The sequence below is a fragment of the Macaca mulatta genome, chromosome 8, assembly GCF_049350105.2.
Source record: "Macaca mulatta isolate MMU2019108-1 chromosome 8, T2T-MMU8v2.0, whole genome shotgun sequence".
Taxonomy (NCBI): Eukaryota; Metazoa; Chordata; class Mammalia; order Primates; family Cercopithecidae; genus Macaca; species Macaca mulatta.
Genome location: NC_133413.1, coordinates 110,612,098 through 110,624,195, shown reverse-complemented (window position 1 = coordinate 110,624,195; position 12,098 = coordinate 110,612,098). Strand labels below are relative to the sequence as shown.

At 35.7% G+C, this 12,098-nt stretch overlaps 1 protein-coding gene across 2 annotated transcripts in view; it reads left to right on the top strand.

Annotated features, from left to right (window-relative positions):
- RNF19A (ring finger protein 19A, RBR E3 ubiquitin protein ligase) overlaps positions 1 to 12,098 on the top strand; it is a 54,391-nt gene that overhangs the window by 36,630 nt on the left and 5,663 nt on the right. For both annotated transcript variants that reach the window (XM_015145787.3, XM_077943916.1), the window contains 4 exons: positions 4,678 to 4,822; positions 5,783 to 5,945; positions 9,988 to 10,102; positions 10,612 to 10,773. In XM_015145787.3, coding sequence (XP_015001273.1) covers positions 4,678 to 4,822; positions 5,783 to 5,945; positions 9,988 to 10,102; positions 10,612 to 10,773 — 585 coding nt within the window. The remainder of the gene's footprint in view (positions 1 to 4,677; positions 4,823 to 5,782; positions 5,946 to 9,987; positions 10,103 to 10,611; positions 10,774 to 12,098) is intronic.

The following is a 12,098-nucleotide window of genomic DNA, read 5'->3' as shown; positions in this document are numbered from 1 at the left end:
ACTGGTAGCCAAAGAGGGTCTGAAACTGTTGATTATAAAGGTATCTGTCCAGGTGTGGTAGTCACGCCTGTAATCCCAGCACTTTGGGAGGCTGAGGCGGGCCAACCACTTAAGGCCAGGAGTTTGAGAACGGCCTGGTCAATGTGGTGAAACCCCATCTCTACTAAAAATAATTTATATTCCTGCCAGCAGTGTATTGAGATAATCATGTACTTTATGCTACTAGAAAAAAAGTCTCATGAAGCTTTAACACAGAATATTCGACATTTAATACTTTTGTTACATAAGTTTATTTTTATACTTGCTTGCTGATTTGTTTCTCTTTCCTAAAGATTTCTAGAACTCAGTAGTATTAGTATTAATTTGTAGGTATGGGTCCAGAAGCAATTCGGAGAGGACCTGAATGTACCTAAACTGTTCCCTAAAGAGTCAGCAGTAGCCACTGGGTAGTTCACTTGGAAATGATATTCCTCTCCTCCAAGTAGGGGGTGTGTATTTATTGGTCACAGAATACACAGACATATAGAGCAAGAGAGAATGACTCTGGAATCAGACTGCCTGAATTCAGATCCCACATTCTCTGCTTATTCCTTGTGCAATCCTGAGCAAGTTACTTGTCTCATCTTTAAAATAAAGATACTGGCCAGTCATGGTGGCTCATGCCTGTAATCCCAGCACTCTGGGAGTCTGAGGCAGGCAAATCACTTGAGATCAGGAGTTCAAGACCAGCCTGGGCAACTTGGTGAAACCCTGTCTCCACTAAAAAAATACAAAAATTAGCCGGGTGTGGTGGCGGGTGCCTGTAATCCCCAGCTACTCGGGAGGCTGAGGCAGGAGAATCATTTGAACCCAGGAGGCAGAGGTTGCAGTGAGCCGAGATTGTGCCACTGCCCTCCAGCCTGGATGACAGAGTGAGACTCCGTCTCAAAAAATAATAATAATAATAATAAATAAAGATGCTAGTAATGCTTATATCCATATGGTTGAAATATTTCCTGGCTCATAATAAGTGCTTTTGCTATATGAGGTAGGGGACCTTAGAGAAACCACAGTCACTTTCTAGAGATTTAAGTATGTCTGGGCTATTATTAAATTAAAAAATGACAGAAATGGCTTTTATTATTTTTTAAAATAAAGATCATGATTTAGTTATCCAAATGAATATTGGTCTTCCTCAACGTAGCCACAATGGGAGTTTTTGTGTTTATTTCAGCAGTGCTTCCCTGGAATGCCTCATTGGCATAACCTTTAGGTTACGTCAGTTTAATATCAGTTTGATTTCTGAGAATGACTAGAAGTTCCTTTAGAGCTAAGTCTAACAGCTAGAGTATCATACCAGGTTGGATTATTGGTTTCAGATAGATGCAGAGTGAGATGTGACTATATGATCATGAGTGATTTTTCTTTTATGTAAAGGAGATTTGAAGGTAATTATGAAAGAAAACCTTACCAAATGCTTTGAGCCAAACAATAACATTGTTGGAATAAATAGTCTCAAGGTGATTGTTTTAAAAAAAACTTTATTTGGAATTTGTTCCATGTTTGTTTAAAAATCTTGGCGCAATGGCTCACACCTGTAATCCCAACACTTTGGGAGGCCAAGGCAGGAGGATCGCTTGAGCCCAGGAGTTCAAGACCAGCCTAGGCAACGTGGCAGGACTTCTTCTCTACAAAAAATTTAAAAAATTAGCCAGGCATAGTGATGGGCACCTCTGGTCCCAGTAAGCCAGAAGGCTGAGGTGGGAGGATCGTTTGAGCCTAGGAAGTCAAGGCTGCAATGAAATGTTACTGTGCCACTGCACTGCAGCCTGGGTGACAGAGTGAGACCCTGTTTCCAAAAACAAGAGGAAGAATTAAAAGTGCAGTGAGGGCCGGGCGCCTTGGCTCGTGCTTATAATCCCAGCACTTTGGGAGGCCGAAGTGGGCAGATTGCTTGAGCTCAGAAGTTCTCAAACTTCAGCAGCCTAGGCAACATGGTGAAATCCCGTCTCCACTAAAAATACAAAAATTAGCCATGTGAGGTGGTGTGCGCCTGTAGTCGCAGCTACTTGGGAGGTTGAAGTGGAGGATTGCTTGACCCCAGAAGGTGGAGGTTGCAGTGAGCTGAGATCGTGCCACTGCACACTAGCCTGAGCGACAGAACAAGACCCTATTTAAAAAAAAATAAAGTGTAGTGAACTTGGCTTATCACAGACTTGTAGAAAGTTAAAAAGGAAGCTCCCATCTAAATGGTTTTATTACTCTTATTCTAGATATTTTGGTATTGTTTGTTTTCTGTATCATGATATGCTGAAAAACTAGTTTTACTTTTATTATTAATTAGTATAATAATTAGGTTTTTTTCCCCTAATTGGTTACAGAAGATAAATGTGTGCTTAGTTACATAAGGTACATTAATATTTGTGTTAATAAAATAATACAATATTTATAGTATAATGTTTACATTTGTCTTTAAATTGTGACAGTAGTGCATCCACTTGAGGCTCTTTCTTATAGCTACTAGGTTTATGCACTTGGAGTTAAATTTTAAATGAACCACATGTGTTTCATTTTTGTTACTGTAGTTTTCCCGTTTTATAAAAATAAACTATTTAATTGGCTCCCCACTCCTGCCTGTGTCCCCTTACCACTACCACCCTAAGAGATAATCTTTGTTAACATTTGAGGACATGGTGATTTGTAACCTGTTGTTTTTTCTTAATATGACAGTGGCCCATATTTTAACAGTAAACAAACAGATAAAGAAGACAAAAGCTTAGCCAAACACTGTAAATAGAAATGGGAAGCTTTTTCATATGAGGGAACTGTGGCTTAATTGATTCTTGGGGAATGGGGGATCAACTGACCCTAAACAATTTCATTTAGGATTTTTGCATTATGAGAGTATTTGGAGAGAAATATGTCATCCTATAATGTGCACAGTAAATTTTTCCTAATTTGTTGCTTTGAGGAAAGACAAAGCAAACTAAACAGCCTTTCATAGGTAAATAAGTATAGAGAGTGAAAGATGTGGGTATAAGTATATAGAGACCTATCAAAAATACATTGCTTGTGGTATTAATTCTCTAACGTGTAATTTTAGCATATTAAAAGGCTTTTTTATGTTTTTAGAACCGTAGGAATAAATGGGGATGTTACCTTAGTTTGTTCCAAAGATTGCATGCATCAGTACCAAAGCTTGAGTCTTTTTACTCCTCCGTCTTATTGAGATACCTACTACTTGAGCATACTTGGGTATGAGAAAGTTTATCGATTAACATGCTGCTTAAGCGGATAGGATTAGCATTTCTTTAATTTGGTATACTATGTGCTGTATCAGGCGTAAAAGCCAGCTTTTTTTAGTCATACCCCAATGTTTAAAATTGTTAAATGCGGACTTTATGTTCTTTTAATCATTTAAGTCATGACATGAATATTTCTAGTTTGTATATTCTAGTAATTATCAATTGTCCTGGTCTGGCTGCTTAGGGTATCAGTTTGCTCAAAATTGCTTGAATCATTAAAATAAATACTAATTGTGAGCATTGACCAGATCTTAAGTTTAAAAAAAAAAAAAGCATCTTTGGTCCTAGAAGAAGCACTAAGGAAACCTGAATTAACTGATAAAGCACAGGTAAAGTTTGACCATAAAACTTGTAGAAAGAATGGAATATAGCTTAATGCTTATAATGTAAGACATTGGAGCAAATACTTAGATTCAGTGATTAGCACTATAAATATCTTTACTAGACTGTGAGTAGTTGAAAAATATAGCTGGCTAATAGTAATTACAAGTTACTATTTAAACAGATGCCAACATGCAAAATAGTTATAATTTTCCTAAAGTTATGTTATACTTGATTTTAACTTGACACCATTGTGCATTGTAACCATATTATTATACAAGGAGCATATACCAACAACAGTTGAGTAAATGGGTGAATAAATGAATAAAAAGGATAAACACAACTAATTTAAAAGTCATGAGCATTAACTAACAATGATTGCTTTTATTCTGAAACTGTTTTCCATGGTTTATAACGTTTATAGCCATATGACTCTTCCTTAATCTCTTCCTTCCTTCCTTGTATTTTGGGTACTGATTCTTTGCAAGGTCCATCTCTCTTTCGTGTGAAGTAAAATACTGGGAAAAGGCTGCTTTTCTAAAGATACCTGTTTTGCTATTTTTATAGTGCTTATAATTGATGTGATTAGAATAAATACACCTCAGATTAATATCAAATTGTCACCTCCTGTTAGTGTTCATTCACTAAAGGAATAGTATACAGAACGTGTACATTTGAATTAAGGGAAGATGGTTAGAAAAGTTCTAGAACCAGGAACTACCACTCAGAAGACTTCTATGGGACCAGGACAAAGACAAACTTTACATAATTCACAATTTGCTAGAGCTGTCCTTGATTCTCCTTTCTCTTTTTATTCTTTTGTTATTCTTTGTTCTCATTGTTTCACTACTGTGTTTAAAAAATGTTTATAACTTGATATTTTAATGTAAAATATGTTCTCTTAGAAGGGAAGAAAAAATGCTTTATATGCTAAAAACAGCAGGCTGAGGCTATGAGTTCACAAACTATCTACATCTTAAGATTTTTTGGCAGTGCTACAATTGGTAAACTGCCAAAAGTTATTTTTAGACCAGTTTTATATGCTTAATAGATTTCTCTATGTTCCCAATAGCTGATGATATAAAGCCATGTCCACGATGTGCTGCTTATATAATAAAGATGAATGATGGGAGCTGCAATCACATGACATGTGCTGTTTGTGGTTGTGAGTTTTGTTGGTTGTGTATGAAGGAAATCTCAGATTTACATTATCTAAGGTAAGCTTATAGGAGGAACTATTTATATGTAAATATAATTTTATATTGTAAGACAAAATAACTTAAGTTTGAGTTTTATAAGATACTTAAAGGGATTGGTTTTATTCTAGTTAAATAAATTTAAAAGAAACCAAGTTATTATGCTAGTCATTTGGAATTAATAACTAGTCAAAATAGGAAATGGGTATTTCCTTTTTTTGTTTTTGTTAAACTAGAATGCTGATAAGTATGTAATACCCTGTGTGATTATGCTAGACTATAAATACTTTAATTTAATTTTCCCATACATAAATTTTATCATTTAGGCTACAGAGTGAATTTATGATATAATCAGATAATTAATGCCTAAAAATACAAGTTTTGCACTAATTTACTGTTAAAAAATTAACGTAAGGGTTTGAGGGTAATGGAGGACTAGGGATAAATTTTTAACCTGAATCTCAGTTATCAGTATCTTGTTAATATAATTTATAGTGGTTCTTACCTTATACTTCCATTGAATTTTCCCATACATAAATTTTATCATTTAGTTTATGATATAATCAGATAATTGATGCCTAAAAATATGTATGTTTTGCATTAATTTACTATTAAAAAACTGACTTAAGGGTTTGAGGGTAATGGAGGACTAGGGATAAATTTTTAATCTGAATCTCAGTTATCAGTATCTTTTTAATAAAATATATAAAGTATATAAATTATGTAATATCTAAATTATATAAAAATTATAATATAATAAATATAATAAATAATAAAATATAACAAAATAAGATACATCAATATCTTGTTAATATAATTTATAGTGGTTCTTACCTTAGTTTAATGAACTCAGAATTTAAAGGGGAAAAAAACTCCTAACTATGAGAAGTTTTTAAAAATAGTCATTGCTTTAATATATTGCACTAATTTGTTGTTGTGGTGTTTTGCAGCAGTTATTTACATTATAATTTTTTCGATTAGTCCATCAGGATGTACTTTTTGGGGGAAGAAACCCTGGAGCCGAAAGAAGAAAATATTGTGGCAGCTGGGAACACTGGTTGGTGCTCCTGTCGGAATCGCTTTAATAGCTGGCATTGCTATTCCTGCAATGATTATTGGCATTCCTGTGTATGTGGGCCGCAAGGTAAAATGAATACTTCTTGTTAGTCCATTATCTTATTCTAAATCTTTAGGTGTATTCTTGTAGTATTGATGATTTTTGGGTTTTTTTTTTTTTTTTTTTTAGACAAAGGGTATCTTTAGTTTCCTCAGTGTAAAACAGTTACTCTTTTTTCATGAATGTTTAGTGTTTGGCAAGCATATATAAATATGTATAAAGCAGACTTGCTTTAAAATGTTGCGAAGCTGAAAATTTTAGTGTGTTTATATTGTAAAACTTTGAGTATAAAATATTGAAGGATACACACCTGAGATTTTTCTATAGGTATATCCTTGTAAGGTCAGGTCTATCAGATCTTTTTAATGAAAGTTAATAGCTAAATAACACATGCCCTCAGGGAAAGAATGATTAGCCAGTTCTTGAATTATTTCTGCTGCAGTTCAAAGCTTGTTTTTTGGATTACTGCTATTAATAAATACACTATTTTGCAAATTATTAGAATCTTGTGAAAGTCCAAACACCAGTGACTACCACTGGTCTCTAATTGATGAATTATATTTCATTAACTAAGCAAATAGTTCTTTTGTTAAGGATTAATGGGATAATTTATGAGGTCCTAAGAAGTCTGTTGTTGCCTAAATTAATAGAATCTCTGTATTGAGAAGAAACTTTCAGTAGGAGATAGCTAAAAGAAAAAAAAAAGAAATTTTCTTTGGTATCCAAGAAGATCAAAAAAGTTAAAACTTTTTTAAAAAAATAAAAAGAAATTATCTAATCCCAACCTTGTACCCAAGCAGAACAAAGGGATAGCAACTTTTAAAAAGGGAATTAACAGGCCGGGTGCTGTGCCTCACCCCTGTAATCTTAGCACTTTGGGAAGCTGAGGCTGGTGGATCACCTGAGGTCAAGAGTTCAAGACCAGCCTGGCCAACATGGTGAAACCCCATCTCTACAAAAAATACAAAAAAAGATTAGCCAGGCATAGTGGCAGGTGCCTCTAATCCCAGACTCAGGAGGCTGAAGCAGGAGTATCACTTGAACCCGGGAGGTGGAGGTTGCAGTGAGCTGAGATTGCACCATTGCACTCCAGCCTAGGCAACAAGAGCAAAACTCCATCTCAAAAAAAAAAAAAAAAAAAAAAAAGGAACTAACAAGCAGGGCATGGTGGCTCACTCCTGTCATCATAGCACTTTGGGAGGCTGAGGCAGAAGGATCACTTGAGGCTGGGAGTTTAAGACCAGCCTGGACAACATAGTGAGACCCCAATCTCTCCGAAAAATTTAAAAATTATCTGGGCATGGTAGTATGCACCTGTAGTCCCAGCTACGTGGAAGGCTGAGGTGGGAGGATTGCTTGAGATGGGAAAGTGGAGGCTGCAGTGAGCTGTGATCATGCCACTTCACTCCAGCCTGGGCGGATAGAGCAAGATCCTATCTCTAAAATAAGAAAAGGCTCTAAAGGTTTTCATACCGTGTGATAGGTGTTGTATGTACTTTTACTCATTTTAACCCTGCAGCAACCTTGATATTTTGGTCTCTGTGTGTTAAAATACTGAGGTTTAGGAAAGTTTATGTAATATATCTTCAGTTACACAGAAAGAAGCAGAGCAGAGATTTGAACTCAGAGGCATGAATTCTTAATATGAGTTCCCTGATTAAGTTTCATTAGCTATTTGGGAACTTCAGTCATGGGGAAACCACCAACTCATGAAGCAACCCATTCTGTTGTAAAATGGCTACTAATTGTTACAAAATTCTTATGTTGAGTCAGATCTGTTTCCTTTTGTTTCATTTTTTTCTGTTCCTAACTTCTGGGACCACACTGGGAATAAGGTTGATCCTCTTCTGTAAAACAGCTGAATTTTTTATATTCACCTTACATTTTATAATCAGAAAAATAACATATACTATTTCTTAAAAATTAGTTTTGGGACTGATGACAAACATATTTATAAGCCACATATTTATTTCTGAAGGTTTTAAGTGAGTAAACTTGAACTTTAAAAAATGTTGGGCTGTGTGTGGTGGCTTCCTCGTCTGTAATCCTAACACTTGGGGAGGTTGAGGAGGGAGGATTGCGTTAATTCAGGAGTTTGAGACCAGCCTGGGCAACACAGTGTGACACCTTGTCTCTACAAAAAATTAAATAATCAGCTGGGAGTGGTGGTGCATGCCTGTAGCCCCAGTTATTAAGTAAGTTGGGTGGGAGGATTGATTGAGCCTGTGTGGTTGAGGCTGCAGTGAGCTGTGATTGTGCCACTGCACTCTAGTCTGAGCGACACAGAGAGAGACCCTATTTCCAAAAAAGAGAGAGAAAATTAAAAAATTCAAAATATAGTAGCTGATTATAATTTTTCATGTAGTTATTCAAATCAAGGTTTTGCTGAAAGCAAAACTATTTATTCAGGTACTTAGAAATAGAAGGGGAAGAGAGACTGTTGTACCACATGTACGTACAAATAATTTATAGAGGACAGATTATTTACCTCATTGTTTAGGTCATAGGGTACAGTTACAGGTCTTCTTTTTTTAAACATGTATCCAAAGGTTTGTAAATGAATGAATTAGTTTTCCATTGAAATAATGTTCTGTGGTGCTTTGGGATCCCAATCAGCCCAGGAAAACCTACTAAGTCAATAAAGTACCCAAAAGCTGAGCCTTCACTTAACAATAAAAAGTAGAGAATGTGGCAAAAAATAGTAAACAGAAAATTTAAGTTGAAACAGAAATAGTGGAATGATATGATCACTGTAGTCAAACATTGGTGCTTGAGGCTGAAAAATTTTCTAGAAGACTCCTTTCTTTTGGCAGCCTACCTTTGCAAGTCTGCTCCATCCGTTGTGCCTTTTCTCTTCTTCAGTGCTAAGTTTCCCAGGAATGGGAGTGGGGAGGAGCAGGAATTAGCTGCAGTGCTGAAGGATAATGAAAGGTACCTTGGGAAGGTCTGCCATCTCTGCCTGCATGGACTGTGTAGGGAAATGAGGAGGCTCATTGACAAGGAACCTCTAGTCAATGCTGGGAAATGGGATTCTGACTAGGAAATAGAAAGGTTTCTTGTCCCATACATGCATCACCCACCTCCCACCCCAACTTTTCCACTGTTTTCCACAGCACTTATCATACTTTACAGCCTTCCAAAGGCCAAAGGTATTATTATACCATGTAATAATAGATTATTTTATAAGTCCCACCTGTAATATTGTTTATAAGTCTTTTTATTTTAGAGAGTCCACATACTTTTGAGGCTGTTTTGAATTTGTCTTGGAACAGAGGGGGAAAATGTACTTTATTAGCCCTTGCAAACCATGAAAATAAAGATCTCAAAGTTCATGTAATTTCACAAGCCACTTTTTAATCACTGCTTCTATAATGATACCAAATTCTACTTATTAACACCTGTCCTGTACAGAGATTGCTGAGTGAATTCAATCCTGTCCTCTGGTAGCCATTATTTATCATCTTTTTTCTTTCTCTGCCGTTTACTTTGAGCTATAAATGAGAGCCCTGGAATTTGAGTCATTTGTCAATATTTGTCTTCATAAAAAGGATCTGAGAAAAAATAATACTGTTTACTCATACTTGTTTATTAGAACTGCTTTTTAAGGTCAATTTTTTAAAAAGAAACCTTCCCTAGAAGCCAATTTTTACCATTTAGAGAATCTTCTTTAGAAAGAAACCTTTAGAATGCTAGAGTTATCCTGTTAGTGAACCATGTAACTCATAACTGTGTTCAAAAATAATAATCTTAATTTCTTCCTCTTTACTCAATACATAATTACACTACTCTTGATTAAAATTATAGAGACTACTTTTACTCAAGACTTTTAAAATTAAGCACAAAGTAAAATCCATTAAATCACTGTCTTAAGCAACTTATTAAAAAGGAGCAAATTATTTGTGAGAATATACTAATAGTTTAAGGACACTAGTAGGTTTACCTTGAACGAAGATACTCAGCTACGAACTTTTATGAAAAATCACTTTAGCAAGTATAGGTCTTTTTCAACTAAGTTAAATTGTAATGTATTTTCTCTTTAATCCCCCACCCCTATTTTTATTAATTCAAGATTCACAATCGCTATGAAGGCAAGGATGTTTCAAAGCACAAACGGAATTTGGCCATAGCAGGTGGTGTAACGTTGTCTGTAATCGTGTCTCCAGTAGTAGCTGCAGTGACTGTAGGTAAGAAAATGCTGGAAAGTACTAATTACCTAAAATTTTATGGAGTTAAAGTTTTATGGAAGGATTTTTTAAAAGCAAAGTGTTTGAAGATAAGACTTACCTTTTTTTTTTTTTAATTTGAGGACAATTTAAATTGAGCCTACAGTAAGTCTTTCCTTGGTTAAAAGTATTAGAGATTGAAGAGCCTAGCCTTAAAGTAGTTGGTAAATTGTTAGTGGCTGATACCCTTCCGCTCTAGCTCCACCCCAAGTACAGTTCAGAGGCCGGGCACTTCAAAAGAGAAAAGTTTACATCTCTGTCTTTTTCTCCTCATGTGCATTACCTGAAAGGCTGGGAACCTTGAATTTGCTTAACAACTGGGTAACTCTACTTTTGGCAAATGTTCCAGCCAATTCTTCAGAACCCTGGCACTTTTCTCTGTATGCCTCTGTTGAAAGGACTTTCTAAAACTCATGTTTCTGTAAGTTATTTTGTTGTTGTTTGTAATGATTGATTTAATTTCTCTTTAGGTATTGGTGTTCCTATTATGTTAGCTTATGTCTATGGCGTTGTTCCAATTTCTCTTTGTCGAAGTGGAGGTTGTGGAGTCTCAGCAGGCAATGGAAAAGGAGTCAGGATTGAATTTGATGATGAAAATGATATAAATGTTGGTGGAACTAACACAGCTGTAGGTAAGTCCTTTAAGCAAAGGAGGAAAATGTGCTTATTAACAGTGTAAGTAGTGGGAAGGCCAGAGATAGCATGCAAGTCAGAATTTCCATTGCCTTCCTTTTACTAGGCCTAATAGCATTAATTCAGAAGTACATCAGTGAATAAACTGCCAAGGAGGAGTATGGATGAAAGAGGTGGGGGTAATTCTGGGTACCTGACTTCTAATTGGAATATAATGTCTTAGATATCATAAACTTTTCATCTTGAATTTTGCCTGAAACATTACAAATAACTAAGTAAGGGATATGAAGAGGAATACAGTTCATAAAAGAAATATGGATGACTAATAAGTCAGAAATATCTTCAACTCAATATTATTCAAAGAAATGTGAATTAGGACAGTAACAAGCAAAGATTAAGAAGAATAAAAAAGCCTTCATAGACTGTCCGTAGGAGTATGTCAATAAACCTTTTTAAAAAAGTGCATGTTCTGTATTCTAGCAATTATTATTTTAAAAATTTGTCATAGGGAAATAATTAGGCAGATGTGTAAAGATAATGCCTACTTTCTTACCTCTCATTTTCTCTTGAACTGACCTCAATCAGATTTTTGTCCCTACCACTCCAGAATTTTGTTTCTACTATTCACTAAAGCAGAGTCACCAGTGGCCTCTATGTAACTTAATACAGTGGTCAGTTCTTGGTCCTCATCTTAATATAGCAGTATATCTGACATGGTAGAGACTCTGCCCTTGTTGAAATACTTCACTTTCCTTCTGGGAAACCACTTCTTACCATATTTCCTGGCCACTCCGTCTCATTAATCTTTGCTAGCTCATTTTCCTCTTCTGACCTCTAAATGTTTGTTACCCGGAGCCCAGTTCTCAGAATTCTTCTCTTATGTATCTACACTTTTGCCCTAGATAATCTCATCTATTAAATAATATATAGACTGACCTCTCCCCTGAACTTCAAGCTTGCATGTCTGACTTTCCTCTTTAATCTGCACTTGAATGTCTGACAAGAATTTCAAGCTTAACTTGTCTACAGCCAAATTCCTTGCTCTAAAATCTCCTTCCCTCCATCCTCCTTAACTCAATAAGTAGCTTCTCCATTCCTCCTGTTGCTTGGACCAAAAACCTTCACTTACAATGCCTCCCTCTTTTCCTTCTTACCCTACATCTGATTGATCTGTCAGCACATTCTGCTGCTTCCTTCAATATTTAGCCATAATCCAACTACTTCTTATTCTCTTCACTACCCTTCCCTTAGACCAAGCTACTATCCTCTTTCCTGGGCTGTTGTAATAGCCTCTTAACTGCTGTATCAACTTGTCAGCTTCTAT